At 46.6% G+C, this 24157-nt stretch overlaps 4 protein-coding genes across 4 annotated transcripts in view; 2 read left to right on the top strand and 2 right to left on the bottom strand.

Annotated features, from left to right (window-relative positions):
- mettl18 (methyltransferase 18, RPL3 N3-histidine) overlaps positions 1-435 on the top strand; it is a 1391-nt gene extending 956 nt beyond the window's left edge. The window contains exon 2 of the mRNA XM_080849124.1: positions 8-435. Within this exon, the coding sequence (XP_080705250.1) occupies positions 8-319 (312 nt within the window). The 3' untranslated portion in view covers positions 320-435. The remainder of the gene's footprint in view (positions 1-7) is intronic.
- A 2880-nt stretch (positions 436-3315) lies between these two features.
- On the bottom strand, positions 3316-9614 carry pgam1a (phosphoglycerate mutase 1a). The gene is made up of 4 exons (XM_080848789.1): positions 9394-9614; positions 6926-7200; positions 4854-5034; positions 3316-4086 (listed from the first exon to the last, which is right to left on the bottom strand). The coding sequence occupies exons 1-4, from the start codon at positions 9530-9532 to the stop codon at positions 3917-3919; spliced, it is 765 nt and encodes a 254-aa protein (XP_080704915.1). The 5' UTR covers positions 9533-9614; the 3' UTR covers positions 3316-3916.
- An 897-nt stretch (positions 9615-10511) lies between these two features.
- LOC308373710 (phosphatidylinositol 4-kinase type 2-alpha-like) lies at positions 10512-17987 on the top strand (the record flags this gene model as incomplete). Its single annotated transcript, XM_080849324.1, has 9 exons — positions 10512-10844; positions 14213-14413; positions 14788-14919; positions 15172-15325; positions 15618-15679; positions 16122-16221; positions 16456-16589; positions 16893-16952; positions 17713-17987. 9 exons carry the CDS (start codon positions 10512-10514, stop codon positions 17923-17925), a joined length of 1389 nt encoding a protein of 462 aa, XP_080705450.1. The 3' UTR covers positions 17926-17987.
- A 1902-nt stretch (positions 17988-19889) lies between these two features.
- LOC308373444 (uncharacterized protein) overlaps positions 19890-24157 on the bottom strand; it is a 4586-nt gene continuing 318 nt past the window's right edge. Inside the window, exons 2-4 of the mRNA XM_080848949.1 lie at positions 22623-22874; positions 21710-21801; positions 19890-21503 (exon numbers count right to left, since the gene is read on the bottom strand). Coding sequence (XP_080705075.1) covers positions 21221-21503; positions 21710-21801; positions 22623-22829 — 582 coding nt within the window. The 5' untranslated portion in view covers positions 22830-22874 and the 3' untranslated portion in view covers positions 19890-21220. The remainder of the gene's footprint in view (positions 21504-21709; positions 21802-22622; positions 22875-24157) is intronic.

Raw genomic sequence — 24157 nt, 5'->3', positions numbered from 1 at the left:
GCACAAATATGACATCATCCTCACCTCAGAGACCATATACAACACCGCCTACTACGAGGCGCTGCACGAGGTATTCCGTTGGCTGCTGGTGGATGACGGACAGGTGCTCTTGGCCACTAAGGCGCACTACTTTGGGGTGGGCGGCGGGCTTCTCCTGTTTGAGCGGTTTGTAGAACAGAAGGGCGTGTTTGAGATGCGACCACTCCTGGATGTGGATGAGGGGCTACAGAGACACGTGGTGTCACTCAGGTTTAGGAGAAAGAACACACACGTGTCACACTCTACAGCCACTGACGGGGCGGCTCGGAAGATGACATAAGTGTGTGTGTGTGTGCATGAGAGAGTGAGACAGAAAATGATACACAGACAGACAAATAGTGAAACATGGCTGATGTTTTTGTGCCTTCTTGTGGTCTTTTACAGTAAATTCATCTAAATGTAACAGTGGTTTCCTGTGTGTCAGTGTTTGGTATGGAGGGATCATCCCCAACATACTTTCATAATCTACATAACCCATTACTGTAGTGTAGGCAACCCACTCATACACACACACACACACACACACACCTCAGATGATGTTCTTGCAGGGAGAACTCACTCACCAGATGTCAATACTTCAGGGTAAACAAACACGTACGCTCCCAGGGTAGAGGCTGATGATGAGGCCGATGGCATCTACTGTTAGCTGCCTTCTTCCCACAGTGACCAGACCCTCTCATGGTGACAAGCACACACAGACAGACCCCTCATATTGACACACACACACACACACACAGTCCCCTCTCCTGGTGTCACACACACACAGACACACCCCTTTCATGGTGGCAAACACACACACACACACAGACACACACACACACACACAGACAGACCCCTCTCATGGTAACACACACAAACAGACCCTCTCATGGTGACACACACAGACACACACGCACACAGACACGCACACACACAGACAGGCCCCTCTCATGGTAACACACACAGACACACACGCACACAGACACGCACACACACAGACAGACCCCTCTCATGGTAACACACACAGATAGACCCCTCTCATGGTAACACACACTGACAGACCCCTCTCATGGTAACACACACAGACAGACCCCTCTCATGGTAACACACACAGACAGACCCTCTTATGGTGACACACACTACAGACAGTATCTGCTGTAACCTGCCTTCTCCCCAGTGACCAGTGAGCACCCCCTCTCATGGTGACACACCACACACGTGTTACGTGTCACAGGTTGCCTGCCAGTGTGAGAGAAGCGAACCACCTGTGCTGAGACGAGAGATACCATCACAGGTCACCTTAATCTCACCTGTGTGAGATGAGAGATGCCATCACAGGTCACCTTAATCTCACCTGTGACGAGAGATACCATCACAGGTCACCTTAATCTCACCTGTGTGAGACGAGAGATGCCATCACAGGTCACCTTAATCTCACCTGTGTGAGATGAGAGATGCCATCACAGGTCACCTTTATCTCACCTGAGACAAGAGATACCATCACAGGTCACCTTAATCTCACCTGTGTGAGACGAGAGATACCATCACAGGTCACCTTAATCTCACCTGTGTGAGACGAGATACCATCACAGGTCACCTTAATCTCACCTGTGATGAGAGATACCATCACAGGTCACCTTAATCTCACCTGTGATGAGAGATACCATCACAGGTCACCTTAATCTCACCTGTGTGAGACGAGATACCATCACAGGTCACCTTAATCTCACCTGTGTGAGACGAGAGATACCATCACAGGTCACCTTAATCTCACCTGTGTGAGACGAGAGATACCATCACAGGTCACCTTCATCTCACCTGTGACGAGAGATACCATCACAGGTCACCTTAATCTCACCTGTCTTGAAACGAGAGATACCATCACAGGTCACCTTAATCTAACCTGTGACGAGAGATACCATCACAGGTCACCTTAATCTCACCTGTGACGAAAGATACCATCACAGGTCACCTTAATCTCACCTGTGTGAGACGAGATACCATCACAGGTCACCTTAATCTCACCTGTGTGAGACGAGAGATACCATCACAGGTCACCTTAATCTCACCTGTCTTGAAACGAGAGATACCATCACAGGTCACCTTAATCTCACCTGTGTGAGACGAGAGATACCATCACAGGTCACCTTAATCTCACCTGTGATGAGAGATACCATCACAGGTCACCTTAATCTCACCTGTGTGAGACGAGAGATACCATCACAGGTCACCTTAATCTCACCTGTGTGAGACGAGAGATACCATCACAGGTCACCTTAATCTCACCTGTGTGAGACGAGAGATACCATCACAGGTCACCTTCATCTCACCTGTGACGAGAGATACCATCACAGGTCACCTTAATCTCACCTGTCTTGAAACGAGAGATACCATCACAGGTCACCTTAATCTAACCTGTGACGAGAGATACCATCACAGGTCACCTTAATCTCACCTGTGACGAAAGATACCATCACAGGTCACCTTAATCTCACCTGTGTGAGACGAGATACCATCACAGGTCACCTTAATCTCACCTGTGTGAGACGAGAGATACCATCACAGGTCACCTTAATCTCACCTGTCTTGAAACGAGAGATACCATCACAGGTCACCTTAATCTCACCTGAGACGAGAGATCTCCATCACAGGTCACCTTAATCTCACCTGTTTTGAGACGAGAGATACCATCACAGGTGACCTTCATCTGACTGGTCAGTCATTACTTTTTATAAAACAATTGGGTTCTATCGCGTTATTTAGCTGTTTCTTATTGGACGAGAGACGTTCCATGCCAAAGATTATCCAAGAAAAACCCAACGGGGACTTTTCACAGCTAATAATGAATCACTCCGCAATGAAATCTTCTATGGCACATATAATCTCACAGGTGATTCTGATCACATAGGCAGGCCTTCATCTGACTGGTCAGTCACAATTCCTATGTTACCTCACAGGTCCCTGGTCTTGCCACTTTATATGACTGGTGGTGGTCTGGTGACTCTAGTCTGGTGACCAGTCATTCTCACAACATGCTGCAACAACCTTTGTCACTCTCACAACATGCTGAAATGTCATTGGTCAACAAGCTGCAATCTCATTGGTCAACATGCTGAAAAGCAATTGGTTGCACTCTCAGCATGCTGCAATCTCATTGGTTGCTGCATGCACATGGTGCTATCTCATTGGTTATTTCATCTACTTTTAATAATGGCATGGTATTTGGTCTCTGATGCACTGTCCTTTTATCTGTTTCTGTGTACACCAAAGTAACACACTCACGCCATCTTAGGGGACAAGAGTGTAAGCAGGCCGCAAACATTTATTACGTCTTGGAATTCTGATCAATGACACATTATCACAGATGTTGGACCAGGTACATCACCACAAAGAGAAAGGAATGACAGGGGTGTGTGTGTGTGTGTGTGATGCAGAACTAAGACAGTTTAACATTGACTTAAGTGCTGTTGGCCCAGCTTTATCATCACAAAGACAAAGTGATGGTGTGTGTGTGTGTGTGTGTGTGTGTAATGCAGTACTAAGAGTTGACTTAAGTCTTAAGTGCTGTTGGCCAGTGTCCATCCTGTCTTTTTTTGTTTGTTTGTTTGTGTGTGTGTGTGTGGTACTGGTCCCTCCCTACATAATACAGTTGGTCAATAAATACATATCAGAACTAAACTCTCAATTACAGTCTTATTAGACAGCCATGCAGCTCTACAATGCCCTCTCTATGCATACGACACAGCACCTTCTCACACACACACACACACACGCACACACACACACACACACACACACACACACACAGTGCGTTTAACGGGCAGGAGCTGAGAAAAGGACACTCCCCACACCCCTCCTCTTCTCTGTAGAGGTCAGAGGTTAAAAGGTCAAATGTCATCTACTTCTTGGCCTTGCCCTGTGCTGCCACTGCCTCCATGGCCTTGCGCACAGTCTCCTCGTCTCCCAGGAACTGCATGGGCTTGACAGGCTTCAGGTTCTTGTCCAGCTCGTAGAGAATGGGGATCCCAGTGGGCAGGTTCAGTTCCATGATGGCCTCTTCAGACATACCTGCAGCCGTGGACACACACACACACACACACACACACACACACACACACACAGTTAAATACTACAGCAAAAACACACTGGTCAAGTCTGCAGCACAGGCCTATAGTCAGGTTATGCAGACATATAGTCAGGTAATGTACTATAGTCAGGTAATGAAGACCTATAGTCAGGTAATGTACTATAGTCAGGTAATGCAGACCTATAGTCAGGTAATGCAGACCTATAGTCAGATAATGTACTATGGTCAGGTAATGCAGACCTATAGTCAGGTAATGTACTACAGTCAGGTAATGCAAACCTATAGTCAAGTAATGCAGACCTATAGTCAGGTAATGCAGACCTATAGTCAGGTAATGCAGACCTATAGTCAGGTAATGCAGACCTATAGTCAGGTAATGCAGACCTATAGTCAGGTAATGTACTATAGGCAGGTAATGCAGACCTATCGTCAGGTAATGCAGACCTATAGTCAGGTAATGCAGACCTATAGTCAGGTAATGTACTATAGGCAGGTAATGCAGACCTATCGGCAGATAATGTACTATAGTCAGGTAATGCAGACCTATAGTCAGGTAATGCAGACCTATAGTCAGGTAATGTACTATAGGCAGGTAATGCAGACCTATAGTCAGGTAATGCAGACCTATAGTCAGGTAATGCAGACCTATAGTCAGGTAATACAGGCCTATGGTCAGGTAATACAGGCCTATAGTCAGGTAATACAGGCCGAGGTGGGCGCCACAGAGTGTGTGTGGGGTGGGGCGTACCCTCAAGGTGCTTGACGATGCCTCGGAGGCTGTTGCCGTGGGCAGCGATGAGGACCCTCCTGCCCTCTTTGATCTGGGGTACAACTTCATCGTTCCAGAAGGGCAGCGCCCGGGCGATGGTGTCCTTCAGGCTCTCGCACGTCGGAAGCTGGTCCTCCGTCAGGTCGCCATAGCGACGGTCCTGTAACAGAGGTCAGAGGTCAGGGAGCCCAGACAGCAGATGAACCACACTTCCTGTCTGCTGACACACACACACACACACACACACACACACACACACACACACACACACACACACACACACACACTGGATTTGAGTGAGGGGTCAGGGTTGGTTGCTTCTGAGACAGCACAGTGAAACAGCACAGCACAGTGAGACAACACAGTAAATGCAACGGTAATCCTAATGGGGTTCATGAGTTTATTTCTGTGTGTAGGTTCCCTGTCTGCACTGAGATTTCACAAATCCAGTGCTAGGCCGGCTTCAAAGATATCTTAGACTGGTCAACAGTGTTAGGCTGGCTTCAAAGATATCTTCGTCTGTTTTACAGCGTTAGGCTGGCTTCAAAGATATCTTAGACTGGTGTATAGTGTTAGGCCGCTCTTAACTTTGCTCATTGATTAGTCCAAGTCAAGTAACAAAATAAAGACTGACAAATACTAAGCCAAAAACAATTAGACACTTTCTCCTAGGCCAACTCAGGCTCAAGACCCATGTTACCATAATAACGGCTCCTCTCTTTTCCTCTCTCAGGCCTCCTCTCCTCTCCTCTCTCAGGCCTCCTCTCCTCTCCTCTCAGGCCTCCTCTCCTCTCCTAGGCCTCCTCTCCTCTTCTAGGCCTCCTCTCCTCTCCTCTCTCAGGCCTCCTCTCCTCTCCTCTCTCAGGCCTCCTCTCCTCTCTCAGGTCTCCTCTCCTCACCATGTCACACACGCTACTAAAGAGGCACTCACACACACGGTACTAAAGAGCAAGACCATGTCACACACTCACATACACACGCTGGTAAAGAGACACTCACACACACGCTGCTAAAGAGAAAGACCATGTCACACACTCACACACACACGCTGGTAAAGAGACACTCACACACACGCTGTTAAAGAGAAAGACCATGTCACACACTCACACACACGTTGCTAAAGAGAAAGACCATGTCCATGTTTGCAGCCTGGCTCCGTTTTACAGGCGGCTCTCCAAACAGATATATCTGTCCTGACCTTCAGACTGTGGGTGCGAGAGCTCATCATTAACCCTCTCACTCCCTCAGACACACAGACACACACTTCTAGCATATCACTCAAAGGCATGACATTGGCCCACATAGAACAATGCCAACTCATCAACCTCCAACCAATAGGAGCTTCAGAGAATGGAGAGAGACTCTCTGCTGGTGAGCTCATGTGTTATCCTACACACACACACACACACACACACACACACACACACACACACACACACACACACACACACACACACAAATAGACACAGAACTAACTACAACACACAGATACAGACAACCATAACCCATGTTACCAGAAGGCAACTTCTTCCTAAAAGCCTCCTGAATCAACCAATCAGCTGTCTGTGATCTTGCTCCACCTCCCTAAGCGAGGCATGAGTGTATCCATCAGTCACCTGTACTGCTGTCCTACACACACACACACACACACACACACACACACACACACACACACACACACACACACACACACACACACACACACACACACAGCCAACACACACCATGTCTGATTCCTCACCAGTTGAGTCCTTTTCTTTAGTCACCATCTAGTTTCGTGGGAAATGATCAAGAGAGCCATCAACAAAACACACACACACACAAAAAAACACACACACACACACACACACACACACACACACACACACACACACACACACACACTCCTAAACTCAACCACTCTATTAACCATACACACACTCACACACATTCACACACAGAACAGGCATAATGATCCACTCGCTCATCCTCATCCCTCAGGTATCCTGAAAGGACACTGTGCGTGTGTGTGTGTGTGTGTGTGTGTGTGTGTGAGTATGTGTGTGCTCTACCTTGCTAATGGCGCCGTAGTAGTCGTGGTCGGCCTCCATAGAAGGCGGAGGAGTGTCGTAGGAGCGTCTCCAGATCTTGACCTGCGCCTCGCCGTGTTTGGCCGCCGTTTCCGCCTTGTTTAACCCAGTCAGGCCTCCGTAGTGGCGCTCGTTGAGCCGCCAGGTCCGGTGCACTGGAACCCACATCTGATCAATCTGGTCCAGAACCAGCCACAGGGTCCGGATGGCCCGCTTCAGAACCGACGTGTAGCACACGTCAAACTCGTAGCCAGCATCTGCCCGTCAATACATTAATCAATGCCAGCACATGTCACAAACCCACACACACAGGGACACACAGTCCTTATCAGAACAGCTCTGCGAGACTTACTGGTGCCACTGATCCATTTATTGATCTTACAATACACAGTGACAGGACTAGACTAAAACACAGGCAGAAGTGTATTGTTTGTTACACGCATAAATGTGTTAATGCTTAGATGTGTGATCTTTCTCAGAGTTGGTAAGTCGGCCATTATGCTATTCCATTAAGGGTTCACTTTTTTAATAAGGTTTCATCAGTTCTCATGAATCTGCATGCAGCCTGCGTTTTGCCTGCGACAGTGTGGTGACTCATGTCGCCATAGACCTATGTATGACTATGCATGTAGCCAGGGGTTAAAGTGGGCCGGAACGCTCCGGTACTCAGTACCGGCACCTCAGATAAATTAATAAATAAATAGATTCTTTAAAAAAAAAAAAAAAATGTAATGTTAAGGCCAGTCTCGTCTCGTCGCAAATCTTTGGTCTGAACCGGCCTTTATGTGCACTGTGAAAGGCTCGCGCTCCTTCTGAAGGAGTTCATCAGCGTCTCGATCAAATCAAAACGTAATAACATCCCCTAGCCCCGCCTTGTTCATCCCTCTGACAAACACGCTTCGCGCAACAAAAAAAAACAGTTAATCTGTCAATTCAGTTGAGAGCGCGACGCTTTGCGGTAAGTGTTTAGAGTAGACTGTTCCAGTCAGAGCGAGTGCATGTTGGAGTCCAAGGTGAAGTAGTAAGCTAAAGTCTAACGTCTATATTTTAAATAGGGCAACAAACACAACTTAAAGAAAGAACCAGGCTTTTAGTTATTCGTTTTCTATCACTCTGGCCCTGACTGAGAATGACGAACATTAACAATGGTTAACTGCAACTAGTTGGTTATTGGCTAGCACGTCAGCTTGTCAGATAGACACAAAATTTGAGTACCGGTACTTGTTTCCTAATTGGAAAACACGTTGGTAATGTTATGTCTTCATAATTTCCTTCTTAAAGATGGAGGAGGTTCGAAATAAGAGAGGGTGTAAACGAAAAATAACAGATTATTTCCAAGAGTAAGAATTTGTTTGGAAATGGTGCCTAAACAGTCATTCTTTTTAGATTTTCTTTTAAAATCAAGCAATTGATAGTCTAAGAAGTCTACCAAGCATTGTTGCTATGTCATGTTTTGATAATTCATTTAACAGTAAAATATTTTTAATTTAATAACTGAAGTCTGCAGTGTTGTTTATTAATGGTTGTGTGAGTGGACAGTCCAGGCCATGGAACTAAGTAGGCACTGTGTAATTTGAGCTGTGATTACTGTGTAAGAATGACTAAGATTTGGCCTGATGCAGAACAGATTTCGTTATCCATTTTCACTGTTGCAGTCATCAAGGCTGATTTAAATGTCAGCACTAATTGTTCTTTTCCAGCTGGCCATCCCCAAAATGCACCAGAATACAGGAAATCATATTTACCAAATTCAAAATGTTCTCATGGAACCAAATAGGGGCCCAAAGGCTCATGATCCATCCCTGGTTTAGGTCTTTGGTTAGACCTCCTTATATCACTGTGATTAAAAAAATATAGGAATGGGTGATTTCAACGCCGCCGCCACCAGATCCATCAAATACCCCCCGCCACGGCCGCCGCCAGATCCACCAAACACCCCCCCGCCGCCGCCACCACACCGGAAAATAGAGTACCCCCACCTACCAAATCCCACTTTAACCACTGCATGTAGCCCCTTGTCTGCGTGCGCTTTCAGCAGAGATGCGCTGGCACCGACATGGGAACACAGCTTCACGTTCCTGCCTGCACGTTCGCCTCATTACGCATCCGTGCGTCACATATATGGGCGGTGCCTACAGTTTGCAGCGGCCTCTCTGATTTGTTAACTCTGGATAGGAAGAAGGGCTGAGGAAAAAATGACAACACCTCCCTTTTTCCTGACTTAGAAAGGCACGAAATATCGAATTTACTGTAGTATTATAGTGTAAATTGTGTTAACGTTTGAGTACAGTTATCACAATAAGAATCAGGCGATTAAAAGATAAACCAGATAAGCTGGTCCTGTGCAGTTAGACTATCGAATCTACTGTTTGTTTTTAGATTAATTGACATTGCCTACACAGGGAATTTGACAGTAGGCTATGCTACAACAGTGGGGAACGGCAACACACCTTTCAAGGCCTTCCCCCCTCGCTTTGCCTCCTTTTCTCCCGTCTCGCTCAGGTCGGCGTCGAACCACCCGCAGAACCGATTCTCCTGGTTCCAGCAGCTCTCCCCGTGACGGATCAGAACCAGCTTGTAGACGGCCATTTTCTCTCGGTTGCTCTATGTTTTAGCAGATGTGCGGAGAATCTGTGCGTGATGGAAGAGAGTTGAGGGGACGGCGTGCAGCTGCAGGTGGTTCTCGAGTGAACTCTGATGCGCGCGACAGCACCTTTTTCCTGATTCACAGCATGACACGCGTGACGTAGGGCGCTTCCCACACGCCATTAACCTATCAGAATACAGAACACCGCTTTCAACCTCTGTCCGAGGAAGTTATGGCACTGACCTTCAATGTTCTATAAACTATAGATGAAAAGCCGTGTGGTTCCACAGTTCTCCAGTGATTCAAATCCCCCATTCGCCACTGCATGAGTTATCAGAGGCATCAGCCAAACAACACTAGAACTGTCTAGAACACTCGTAAGTGATTTTCTCACAGATGAAATGAAAAAGATAAAATTAATGAAAACTTAGTCTAGACTAGGGTACTAAGGATTTATCTTGCGTCATCAGTCTCCACAGTGCAAGGACCGTGTTCGTTTAGCTGCAAGTCCTGTGTCACAATATGCCTGACATGTCAGCAGTTTATGTTCAGATACAAGGCACCTTTGATAAACAATGTCTCCGCAACACTTTCTGATTCAAGACAGCCTCTACTCATTGCAATTCGTGTAATTTTTGTATAAATTAATTCTTACGTCAATAATCCCATGACATATTTTAATGGAGATGTAATCTTAAAGCCTGCCGTGTGTTGTGTGTATGCGTGTGTGAGAGAGAGATTCTTATTATTTGATTGGCTAGGTGCGTAACTTCACTCTGAACGCCACTGCGATGAGGGGCGGGGTCACTTTGGGAGGCTGGATCGGTGTGCCAATGGAGAGTTGTGGGGGGGAGGGGCCAAGTCCGGAAGATGAGTGACTGCATCAATACTGCTGTAGCAAGCTGGCGTCGCTGGCAACTTCTGCACTTTGCCCTGACTGAAGCATTCCCGGCCCCGCATTGTTTTTATCATTTCCTCGTGATGGACGAAAAGAGTCCTCTCATTTCTCCTCTCCGGGAGATTAGCGACCTCAGTGGTTCTCAGTCCGAGACCAGCTTGCAGCAGGACGGCTTGGACTGCGTACCCGGCTCCGCAGTTCGCGTTCCCCCGGGGAGTCCTGGAGGCAGTCGTGAGAGAGAACCACTACTTGACAGGGGCAGTTCGCCGCGAGATTTCCATCGGAACGAGTTTAACGACGACCCGGAGTTCCGGGAGTTCGTGAGGAAAGCGGAACATGCCATCGAGGAGGGCATCTTCCCGGAGAGAATCCCGCAAGGTTCCAGCGGCAGTTACTTCGTCCGAGATGTTCACGGGGTGAGACCTGGCGCGGGTGTGTGAATGTGTGTGTGTGTGTGTGTGTGTGATAGGTAGGGGGATGGGGGTCTTCCTTGTGCCACTCAGACTGTTGGATGGGACTCTCTTAAATTGAATGGGCTGTCTTCCTCAGATAATGTGCTCTGTGTTGAGAAGAGGCCGTAGAGACACACACACACACACACACACACACACACACCACGGCCAACTGTGGTGCAATAGTACGAGTTTGTTGTGGGCAGGAGGTGGCAGCTGTGTTCTGAGCTATTTTAAATATCAAGATGTGTGAATGAGAGAGATGTATTTGTTTGAAATACTATGTGTGCAAGCTGTGCAAGATGTGACTGAGAGAGAGAAAACTCAGGGTCTGTTTTGGGTGTTTGGAGACGTCCACACCTTTCAACAACCTCTAAGTCTCACAGTGTGTGTTTGTGTGTGCGCACGTGTACCCCCCCCCCCCCCCCCCCCCCCCAACCTCTTCTCTCTCTCTCTCTCTCTCTCTCTCTCTCTCTCTCTCTCTCTCTCTCTCTCTCTCTCTCTCTCTCTCTCTCTCTCTCTCTCTCTGTGAGTGAGTAAAGTGAAGTGTATGTGAGAGTCTGTTTGCGTGTGTTTACGGTTGCATATGTATGAATGGGTTTCATGGTTGTGTAAACATGAACAAGTGTGTGTGTGTGACTAAAGTTGTCATGTGCGCACAGTTCGTCTCAGCTGCTCATCCCCATACCCCAACTCACTTCCTGTCTGCCACGAGCACACACACACACACACACACCGAAAATATCCTTTTTGTTGTTGCCCCTCTTTCCACACACAGACAAACACACATATACACACACACACACACACACACACACACACACACACACACATACAGACACACATACAGACACAAACACACACACACACACACACACACACACACACACACACACACACACACACACACACACACACACACACACACACAGGGCTGACTGTAGTCTCTGGTCTGTGCTCCCAGTCCCCAGCATTGGCTTAGTCATGTGACAGCATTTAGGTTAATCTCATCAGTGAAATAACCTGCCAACGCTCACCAATCAGACACACACACACATAGGGGGCCTCGGGCCGCTTTCCTTCTCTCTCTCTCATATCCCACTCACATAAAGCCATTTATTTTTTTGCTTTTTTACTGTTATGGTGTTGTGTGTGAATGGGAAACTGTAAAGTCAACCATCAGTCCACCCTGTAACATGAATTCATATTCTGTGGGAACTGGAGCCGTTAGATTGTTTAAGAGGGGGGACTTCTCCACCTTCATTCACTACATTGATATCATAGTAAGCCCTTGCTCCACTGATGACCAATCATTTCTCTCAGGATTATTTGAAGACGCACACACACACATTGATAAACTTAGAGACACAGGAGCCCTAACAGAGTGTTTCAGACAGAATATAGAATAGAGATGTACAGTTTGAGAAGAATAACAGTTTTTGGAACATTGAAGCATGTATTCCAGTAGATAAAATATAATTATGGACATTGGAAATTACTTTTAAATGTCTAGATGAAGCCATTTCACATCATCTGCAAGTGGCCATAATCACTTTGAAACCGAGACTGCCTTTTATTGGGCTGACCAGATTTAAAGGCACCCAGTGCAACTTTCGAGGCTTAAAAATAAACATTCAATTTCTAGTCTTTTTTGCACGTAGTTAGTTTCAATAACTCCATACCATTACATATCGACATTCAAGGAACAAAGATGAGACGTCGTCGTGTGGTGAGAACTGATATAAAATCGATAACAACAACAATCGCCGCCATTTTCTTTATTTTTTGTAACCTACAATAAATACAGCAGGATTCCAGTCAATGGAAAAATGGCCTCTCCCCACCGGCGATTGTTGTTGTTTACGATTTTCTATCAGTTCTCACCACACAACGACGTCTCATCTTTGCTCCTTGAATGACGATATGTAATGGTATGGAGTTATTGAAACTTACTACGTGTAAAAAAGACTAGAAATTGAATGTTTATTTTTCATTGAATGTTTACATAAAGTTGCACTGGGTGCCTTTAAGTTTGTGAAAAAGAGAACACTTCGCTGAGGGGGCGGGGGCAGGGTAGTTTATATCATGCAGATGACCCCGCCCCCTCCCCCACGACCAAGTTTTACATCTTTTTCACATGCAGATGACCCCGCCCCCTCCCCCGCAACGAAGTTTGAAATCTTGTGTCATGTGCTGTTTACCTTCTTGTGTCATGTGCCCTAAACAATGCAACGAGTGGAGGAGGTAAGGTGCTCAGTGTTGCCAGATTGGAAATGGTGAAGTATCGTACCAAAGGCTCAAAATGATCTTTTTTGGAGGATAATTATCGTACATCTGGCAACACTGAGAAGGCGGTGGACCAATGACAGTTCTCTCTACAGTCAGCTTGCGCAAGAAGCTGGAACGTGGAACTTTCTCAAACTTGTAAGGGCGTGATAACTAGTTTGTCAAAGACCCAGAGAAACACAAATATCTGACGAGGCAAAATCCTGATTTTGGAATCCCTGCCGGACAAATTTTTTAGGTCTCGATAAGCGGACATGTCCTGGTAAAAGAGGACGTCTGGTCTCCCTACTTTTATTCGTGAGCTGATTTCGAGAAATTAAACTTTGCTTAAGGGTATGGAGCAAACACTGTTCCCTGGTTGCCTAGTTGTTATGCTAGCTTACTTGCTAGCTAGCTAAGGAAACTTAGCTTGAAATGATGGCAAGTAATATAGCTGACCTTACAGTCTCCTCAATTTCACATATAAAGTTGTAATAGGAAAGATTTGAAACCCTCAGGCTGTCTCATTCCTAGCAACTGTCAACTGTTCAGATGGTCCCCTTAGCTTTATATAGCTAGGATAGTTCAGAACTGTTAAGATGGTCTCCTTAGCTAGATATAGCCAGGATAGTTTATGGTATGAGACCTTGTGTCTTTAGCCTGTCTCACAAAGGTTCACGCTCGTAGACCCTGTTAAACACAGTCTCTCTCTCCCTCCCTCCCTCTCTCTCTCTCTCTCTCTCTCTCTCTCTCTCTTTCACCCACACACACACACACACTCAGGGGGCTAGGAAATTCAACAGTGTCTTGACGTATTTGACCACCCGCAGCGTCATGACATATCTGACCAATCAGCAGTAAGAGTAGATGTGTTTGGTGAATCAGCAAGAAAATTCGGTCCGACTAATAAGCACCCCCCTTGTCCTCTCTCTCCCCCTCTCTCCTCCTCCCCCCCTCTCCTCTCCTCTCCTCTCTCCTCCCCTCTCATCCTCCCCTCCTCCCCTCTCATCTCCTCTCCCCTCTTTCCTCCTCCCCTTTCCCCTCCCCTCTCCCTTCCTCCTCTCCAGAGGATCATAGGTGTGTTTAAGCCAAAGACGGAGGAGCCGTATGGCCAGCTCAACCCTAAATGGACCAAGTGGATCCAGAAGCTCTGCTGCCCCTGCTTCTTCGGCCGGGACTGTCTGGTGCTCAACCAGGGCTACCTTTCAGAGGCAGGGGCCAGCCTGGTGGACCAGAGACTCTCACTCAACATCGTCCCCAAGACCAAGGTATCACACACACACACACACACACACACACACACACACACACACACACACACACACACACACACACACACACCTCTCAGAGGCAGGGGTACGACACACACACAAACACACACACACACACCTCTCAGAGGCAGGGGTACGACACACACACACACACACACACACACACACACCTCTCAGAGGCGGGGGTACGACACACACACAAACACACACACACACCTCTCAGAGGCAGGGGTACGACACACACACACACACACAAACACACACATACACCTCTCAGAGGCAGTGGTATGTCACACACACACTCTTTTCTCTCTCTCTCTCTCTCTCTCTCTCTCTCTCTCTCTCTCTCTCTCTCTCTCTCTCTCTCTAAGGTGGTGTATCTGGCCAGTGAGACCTTTAACTACAGTGCCATAGACCGGGTGAAGTCCAAAGGTAAGCGGCTGGCCATGGAGAAAGTGCCCAAAGTCGGACAGCGCTTCCACAGGATAGGACTGCCCCCAAAGGTGTGTGTGTGTGTGTGTGTGTGTGTGTGTGTGTGTGTGTGTGTGTGTGTGTGTGTGTGTGTGTGTGTGTGTGTGTGTGTGTGTGTGTGTGTGTGTGTGTGTGTGTGTGTGTGTGTGTGTGGTGTCCACGTGTGCGTGTGTTTGTCTGTGTGTGTGCGTGTGTGTGCGGTGTGATTTTGCCTTTCCTTTTCCTCTATTTCACACTCCTCTCTTCTATTGTGTGTTTGTGTATGTGTTTTACCGGTCTTGCAGGTGGGCTCTTTCCAGCTGTTCGTGGAGGGCCACAAAGATGCAGATTATTGGCTGAGACGCTTTGAGGCGGAGCCTCTGCCTGAGAACACTAATCGGCAGCTGCAGCTGCATTTTGAGCGACTGGTAGTGCTCGATTACATCATAAGAAACACAGGTGTGTGTGTGTGTGTGTGTGTGTGTGTGTGTGTGTGTGTGTGTGTGTGTGTGTGTGTGTGTGTGTGTGTGTGTGTGTGTGTGTGAAGCTTGCCAACCTCAGATGTCTGGAGCGTTTCAGGTTTTGTTGCAGATTACCCAGATCCTCGGCCGGAAGTGTTCACACACACACAAACACCCACACACACTGGCTCTGTGAAGTGCATTGAGACAATTGTATTGTTTTTATTTGATAAAAATTGAATTTGATCCTTTAGATATGTCACTATTAACATTCAGTGTTTGTGTTGTAGACCGGGGGAATGATAACTGGCTTATCAAATATGACTGGCCAATAGACAAGGGAGAAAATAAGGTATGTGACAGAAGAGGATGCTTGTGCGTGTGTGTGTGTGTGTGTGTGTGTGTGTGTGTGTGTGTGTGTGTGTGTGTGTGTGTGTGTGTGTGTGTGTTTGTGTGTGAGTGTTCCTGTTTTTTTGGGTCACTGTTTGAGTATTTATCAGAGGTGGCTGTTGTAATATACATAATAATTAACATCATGTGAGTGGGTATTAAGTGTGAGTGACAGGGTGTCAGTCTGTGTGTGTGTGTGTGTGTGTGTGTGTGTGTGTGTGTGTGAATGTTAGTGTGAGTGTGTGTGTGTCTGCATTTGAAAACCCATGTGTGTGTGTGTGTATGCATCTGTGTGCGTCTACATTTGTATACCCTTGTGTGTGAGTTTGTGAGTGTGTGTGTGTGTGCGCGCATCTGTGTGTATCTACATTTCTATATCTGTGTGTGTTTGTGTGTGTTGGCAGGAAACAGAATGGGTGATGGTCAAGGAGCCGATTATAAAACTGGCAGCGATCGACAACGGCCTGGCATTCCCCCTTAAACACCCAGACTCATGGAGGGCCTGTGAGTACTCACACTCACACTCACACTCACACTCACACTCACACTCACACTCACACTCACACTCACACTCACACTCACACTCACACTCACACTCACACTCACACTCACACTCACACTCACACTCTCACTCTCACTCTCACTCTCACTCACACTCTCACTCTCCTGCTCTTTCTCTCGCTCTCACACTCACACTCACACTCACACAGTGATGTTGCTGCTGTGTCCCCTTGTCAGACCCGTTCTACTGGGCATGGCTGGCCCAGGCTAAAGTGCCCTTCTCCCAGGACATCAGAGACCTGGTTCTGCCCAAACTCACTGATCCAGCCTTCATCCGGGACCTGGAGGAGGACCTCTATGAGCTCTTTAAGGTACAAACACGCACACGCACACGCACACGCACACACACAAGCACACACACACACACAGACACACACAGACACCTCCATACAGACGCACACACACACACGCACACGCACACAGACACACACGCACACTCACACACACACACATACAGTCCCATGCACACACAGACACATACACACACACACAAACACACACACACACACACACACACACACATACGCACACATACGCACACACAGACATAGACACAGTGTTATGACTTATTATATTATTTACACTTGAGGTGTGTGTGTGTTTGTGTGTTGTAGAAGGACCCAGGGTTTGACAGAGGGCAGTTACACAAGCAGTTAGCAGTCATGAGGGGACAGGTGAGTAAAAATGGTCTCTCACACTCACTTATTCACTCAAATACACACACACTTCTCTCTCTCTCACACACACTCACTTACTCACTTATTCTCTCAAACACACACACACACACACTTCTCTCTGCCTTACTATCACTCACTCACACACACACACACACACTTCTCTCTCTCTCACACACACTCACTTACTCACTTATTCTCTCAAACACACACACACACTTCTCTCTGCCTTACTATCACTCACTCACACACACACACACTTCTTTCTGCCCTACTATCACTCACTCACACACACATACACACTTCTCTCTCTCTCACACACACCCACAGAAATCAGCCAGAATTACCTCTGTATACACATTTTTGTTATGCTTGTGTGTGTGTGTGTGTGCGTGAACTCTGTGTTAACCTGTTTATTATGCTTGTGTGTTTGTGCGTGAACTCTGTGTTAACCTGTTTATTATGCTTGTGTGTTTGTGCGTGTGTGTGTGAGCTCTGTGTACACCTGTTTGTTAAGCTTGTGTGTGTGTGTGAACAATGTGTGCACCTGTTTTTTATGCTTGTGTGTGTGTGTGTGTGTGCGTGTGCTTGTGTGTGGTTGTGAACTCTGTGTACACCTGTTTGTTAAGCTTTTGTGTGTGTGTCTGAGCGCTCTCGTGTGTGTGTGTGTGTGTGTGAACTCTGTTAACACCTGTTTGTTTTGTGTGTGTGTGTGTGTGTGTGTGTGTGTGTGAACTCTTTGTGTTTATTTGTTTATTAGATCCTGAATCTCACCCAGGCTCTTAAGGAGGAGAGGTCTCCGCTTCAGCTGGTACAGATGCCCCCTGTTGTCGTGGAGACGAAGCGGGCCCCACAGAGAGAAGACATCCAGTCTTACACACCGTCTCACACAGACTCTCAGACACACACAGAAGACAACATGTCATACACACACAGCACACAAAGCAGAAAGCCCTTCTTCAGCTGGTGGTGAGAGCAAGAGAATGGAGTAGGAGACGACACACACACACAGACACACACAGACAAACAGACACACACACACAGGACTTAACTTTTATTTATTCATTTCTAGACTGAGATATCCAGTGTGTGTGTATGTACATGTGTTAGTGTGTGTATGTGTGTGTGCTGTCGTGTATGGTGTGTGTGTGTGTTTGAGAGGGCATTCACATGACAGCGGTGGAAATCAATGACTGTCTGTAGAGATGGACGGCGTGTCGCAAATGAAGTGACAGTGAAGCAAGCACAGGTCTAGCACCCCCTGCTGGCAACAACGTGTAACGCTGCCCATCCACATGTCTCAATGTCCCCATGTTATTGTCCACGCCACCTTTCTCGTCTTAACTGTCTTTCCATTTACAGTGTCTAATTAAAACAATACGTTTTCCTTATGCTGATGTCTGCACATTTTTATTTTCCCACAGAAATTAGTTGTCAAAATATGATTGTAATATGTAGCTAGGAGGCGTGGATACACCTGGGAATAAAGTGACTGACGGCCTACACCAGCCGCAGTACATGCTTCTCGGACATTATGTTGAGTGTAGGAGCTGAGGAGTTTGTTGTCGAGTTGCCATGTAACCTAGTTAAACCGTAAGTGTGAGTGTGTGTGTGAGTGAGTGTGTGTGTTGTTGTCCAGTTGCCAGGCAACTTAGTTTAACCTACCTGCCATTGTTTTATCATGTCTTGTGACTTAAATTAAGAGGCTTTGACATTATTACCTGTTGTGCTTTTGGTTGTAGAAACGGACACTTGGTGGATAAATGGGTAACGTTAGCCAAAGACCCAGCAAAGATCACAATGCAATTATTAATGTTTCAGCCTTGTGAAACAGATGATAAAGAGGTGTGTGTGTGTGTGTTAGAGAGAGAGTGTGGGAACAGATGATGAAGAATAAGAAAACAGTCAGGGCAGGAATTTCACCAGTAGCATGAAGGCCATGGCCCCCCTTTTCTGGCCTTGGTGCCCTTGCAAATATTGCATGTTTTGTGGCAACTGTGCCCACTTCTGAATATTGCATTGTGTGTGTGTGTGTGTGTGTGTGAGAGAGAGAGAGAGAGAGAGAGAGTGAGTGAGTGTGTGTGTGTGTGTGTGTCGAGTTTTGTGATGCTAATCATTTGGAAAATGAAAGGAAAAACACTGTTTTCAAAAAACGTTTTTGTCATGTGGAGAATGACATCTGAGTGAGGGTGTGTCCTCCTAGAAAGACCTGCTGAGTGTGTGAACATGACAAACTGCATGCAAAAGGAAGTGTATGTGGGGGGTAAAACAGTTTTAATTCATTTAAACTGATTAAGTGTGTGTGTGTGCGTGTGTGCGGGGGGGGGTGCCAACTCTGCCACATGTATTCATTTCATTAAATCTACATGAAATGATACAAATCTGTGGGTCATTCGTTTGTTCGTATGTGTGTGTGTTGGCTCTGCTGGTCTTAAGATGACTGTGATTCTTGATGCCAGTGTGTATTCAGTGTGTTGCAGCGCCCCCCTCTGGCCTTCAGTGCCTCTGCATCTCCACTGGCCACCAAGGGCACTTTCCTCAGCTGCGACAGGAGTATACACAGTGTAGTACTGCAGTAGTGGGCTACTCTTCGAACCTTAAGTATGTAGAAGTATGAGTGTGCTAATCTTAGAACCTAAAGTATGTAAGAGAAGTATGAATGTGCTAGTCTTAGAACCAAGGTAAGTAGCCAATGTGTGTTTCATGTGATGGTGTGTGACACGCTGGCCACAGGAGGTCACATGTCAAAGCTGATTAGCTGACTCATGCACACGTACACATACACAGAGGAGTTCTCTGTTAGGCTCACATACCCCAGCTATGAGGCCCTCTCGCTCCGTCTTAGGCAAACACACACACACAAACCCGCACACACACACACACACACACACACATGCTCAACAACAACTCGCACACAAAACATATTCTCTGAACCGGTACTACAAAATAATTATTTTAATGCAGTCACAAATACAAAGAAAATCCAGCATTCTATAGCAGCATGTTTAGTCTTCATTATAAAACGCCACAAAGAAACTACATACATCAGTATAATCAGACAAACTACATATGACGCATACAACAGTATAATCAGACATACTACACATGACACAACTCTGCGAAACTCTCAGATTTCAGGTTTAAGAGTTCAACTTAAAGACGTTTCGAGTTAAAGATGAAGACAATTTGTGCTGGCCACTAAGGACTAGCCTTACAAACAGGAAGTAATCTGCTGCACTGCCATGGGCTCACAGGAAGTGTCCATCATGAGGTGAGACTTGAGTTGTTTTCACGGTTCACACACGCAGACACCACATGCCTCTCAGCCCAACCTCACCATTATATGGGTGTGTGTGTGTTGGTGTATTAGTGTAAAATTCTGTGGGTTCGAGTGTTAGTGTATGATGCAATGTGTTGGAGTGTTACTCTGTGATGCTGTGTGTTATGTGTGTGTGTTAGTGTATGATGTTGTGTGTTTGTGTATAATGCGTTGTGTGTGTATGAGAATGGATAATGCAATGTGTGTGTGTAAGTGTGTTAGTGTATAATGCGGTGTGTGAGTGTGTTAGTGCATAATGTGGCGCATGTGTGTATATGTGGTAATGTATGATTTGGTGCGTGTGTGTGTGTGTGTGTATTAGTGTATAATGATGGATGTCTGTGAGTGTATAATGCGATGTGTGTGTAAATGTGTTAGTGTATGATGTGGTGAGCCTGTGTGTGTTATCTGATAGTTATTATAATGCAGTGTGTGTGTGTATAATGGGATGTGTGTGTTGGTGTATAATGCAGTGTGTGTGTTTGTGTTAGTGTAGAGTGCGATGTGTGTCTGTGAGTGTATGATGCGATGTGTGTGAGTAAGTGTGTAAGTGTATGATGCAGTGTGTGTGTTAGTGTATAATGCGTTGTCTGTGTAAGTGTATAATGCAATGTGCATGTGTAAGTGTATAATGCTGTCTGTGTGTTAGTGTTAAATGTGATGTGTGTGTGTAAGTGTGTTAGTGTATGATTGTGTGTGTGTGTGTGTAAGTGTATAATGTGGTGTATATGTGTGTGTGTGTGTGTGTGTGCTAGTGTATTATGTGATGTGTGTGTGTGTAAGTGTGTTAGTGTATGATGCAGTGTGCGAGTGAGTTAGGGTATAATGCAGTGTATGTTTGTGTAAGTGTGTTAGTGTATGATGGTGTGTGTGTGTTTTAGTGTGTAATGCGATGTGTGTGTGTGTGTGTGTTAGTGTATGATGCGGTGTGTGTGTGTGTGTGTGTTTGTTAGTGTATGATGCGGTGGAGGTAGCGTTCTGGGTTGCTCTGGCCCCCCCTGCGCAGTGCTAAGCCCACTCTGCTGGGGAGGGAGATGGCCGGCTGGGTGGCCCCCCCAGGATGAGTCTCATCTCCACTGCCCTCCCCATCTCTGCTCCCCGCAGTGTGTGTATGTGTCTGACCGTGTGTGTGTGTCTGAGCGGGAGTGTGTGCTGCGTCTCCACTGGAGTGCGTCCGGGCCTCACGCTCCTCATCTTCCTGGGCGTCTCGACCCGAAGCATTCTCACTAATCCTGAAACACGCACAAACACACACACACAAACACACACACACACACACGTTTAATGACACAGCAAAGACATGGCTGGGCTTCTAGTAGCTGAGTGAATCTTATGGAACTGAACACACAGCGGTCAGTTTAAGGCAGCTAACTGACCCCTTAAATGACCAGCAGTGTGTGTGTGTGTGTGTGTGTGTGTGTGTGTGCGTGCTTCAAACCTGAGGTGTCCAAAGGCTCGTAACCAGCGAGGGGCGATTGTGTGACGAGAGCTTCTGTTTTTCCGACCCCTAGCACGCAATCCCATGAGCGCCTGGGGCATGAAGAGAGGGTGAGAGTGAGAGGGGGTGTGTGTGTGTGTGTGTGTGTGTGTGTGTGTGTGTGTGTGTGTGTGAGTGAAATAGACAGTGTGTGTGTGTTTGTGTGTCACATGCATTGCATTATCACATGCACTATGTGCAAAAGATGAGGAAGACCATTTTAATCGCCATGACAGCACTGAACATGTGAGTGAGCACAGGGCCTGAGTTCTCAGGAGGACTGTTTGAGTGTTCCACTGTTAGAACACCAGAACCCATCTAAGACCCTGCATTCTTATTACCATGACGTGTCACAATGAGTAAGTCATGAACAGAACAATATTTAACAACTATTGTTATCATTATTGGCATGCTGATTTAGACAGCAGTGAAGAAAGCAGAGCCTACCCTTGCAAGTGAAAGGAAGCAAGCTTGTGAGCTGCGGTGATTTGCTGTCAGAAGTTTAAAGACTTCTCAGATAAAATATATCACAGAAATATATACTGAATAAGTATACTAAGTTGTAAAGAGCTTGAGATTTTGATGTATTTGATAGTTTTTATTAAGTCGTTGTACAGGCTAGTTATCTGGATTAGCCCGCAGTATGACAGGGTAGGCACTGTCTGTCCATTGGCGAGACATAAGCATGGGTCTAGTCTCGCGTAACCAGGCATGTATTAACACACCGGCCAGAGACCATCATGGGGATTCGTTAACTGCGTTTGACTCCATGGGAGTTAGCGTCAGCAATGAGCTAGCGTTAACTGAATTTGACTCCATAGGAGTAAGCGTTAGCAATGAGTTAGCGATGTGTCTGTGTGTTCGGTCTGCTTACCTGGGCGAGATCTGATTGTTCGCCCCTCCCCCACACCACTTGTGCTCGTTGCTCCGCCTCTTCATCACCTGACGAGCGAAACAGGTGCTGCAGCTCACGCACGGACATGCCCATAAATATATTGGCCACGCCCACTTTTCTACTCCGCCCACACCACATCCTTGAGGGCCCGGCAACCGTTACTGGGGGCTTAGCTTCTTTCTCCATCTCAAAGCACACACACACACACACACACACACACAGAAGAGGGAGCTGCATAGAGAGACAAACACAAACACAAAAGTATGTTAGAGTCTGACAGATTTTTGCTCTCCACAGACGCGTCTCATAATGTTCCGAGAGTGTGTGTGTGTCTGTACACACCATTGGTCAGTTTCAGACTAGTTAACCACCCTAACTGCCCAGCAAGTGTTTATTAATAACTCCTTTACTAATCAGCAGTGTGTGTGTGTGTGTGTGTGTGTGTGTGTGGGGGGGGGGGGGGTGTCAACCTTAAAGCACTATTTAACTGGGTGTTAAAGGTGTGTGACCTTGTGTGTGTGTGTTAGCAGGTATTGCCAGGTAAGCCTGCTTACTCCTGTGTCCTCAGACTGTAAGAGCCCTACAGATGGTCAACCAAGCTCAGAATAGAGAGAAAGAGAGAGGAAGAGAGAGAAAGAAAGACAGAAAGAGTAAGAAACAAGTGAAAGCTCTGAGACAGAATATAAAAAACAGAAAGAGGGAAACAGGAGAAAGGGAAAAAAAGAGAGATAAACACATAAAGAACCCAAACGCATTATCTTTGTTTTCTCAAGTCTATGATGACTCAGCGAGTCTGCTGGTTAGGCCATACTTAAAAAATATGCTGCTTTGCCATAACATTCTATGATGACTCAGCGAGTCAGATTAAAACAACATGAATACAAGATCAGGTCAGGCCCTGTTTGATTGAGTTGGGCATTACCAACCGCAAACCAACATAATTTTAAGGAAGGACTTATGGACCCAGAGCTATAGAATACAAACACACACACACCCCCTCTATAGGACACACACACACATCCCCCCTATAGGATACACACTCTGACCCTCTAACGGACACACACACAGACCCTTAGAACTCAGGTGGTTCTCACCTGGGGGTAACAAGGGGGAATCAGGGAGCTGCAAGGGAGGCTAGCACGATAGGAAATCACTTTAAACGAGGAGTTTACAATGAGCCGATGAGCCGGAGGTGACCCAGTGATCTGACTCTGTTACGGGATGTGTCGGTGACATGACTGGAGTGAAGCTGCCTAGGAAGAGAAGTTATTAACGTTCGTAGAATAGGCGCGTGGCTGGGGTAAGACAAGAGTCAGCTGGTGTGCAACAGGTCCGCTCGCAGCCCCGTTAATCCCGCATCATAAAGCCAATCACGGCCTGCCCGGTCTAGAGCGTGCGGTGCTCGACTGCTGGCTTTGGGTCAGGGATCTTATACCTGCTTTACCGATACCGGCGCTGCTGACTGGGATCGTACCCAGCGCGCTGCAGAAGACACAGTGCTTTGCTCGATCACT

This window comes from Sprattus sprattus, assembly GCF_963457725.1.
Source record: "Sprattus sprattus genome assembly, chromosome: 12".
Classification (NCBI taxonomy): domain Eukaryota; kingdom Metazoa; phylum Chordata; class Actinopteri; order Clupeiformes; family Clupeidae; genus Sprattus; species Sprattus sprattus.
Note: the sequence above shows the minus strand (reverse complement) of the source record. Positions and strands in the feature narration are given on the sequence as shown.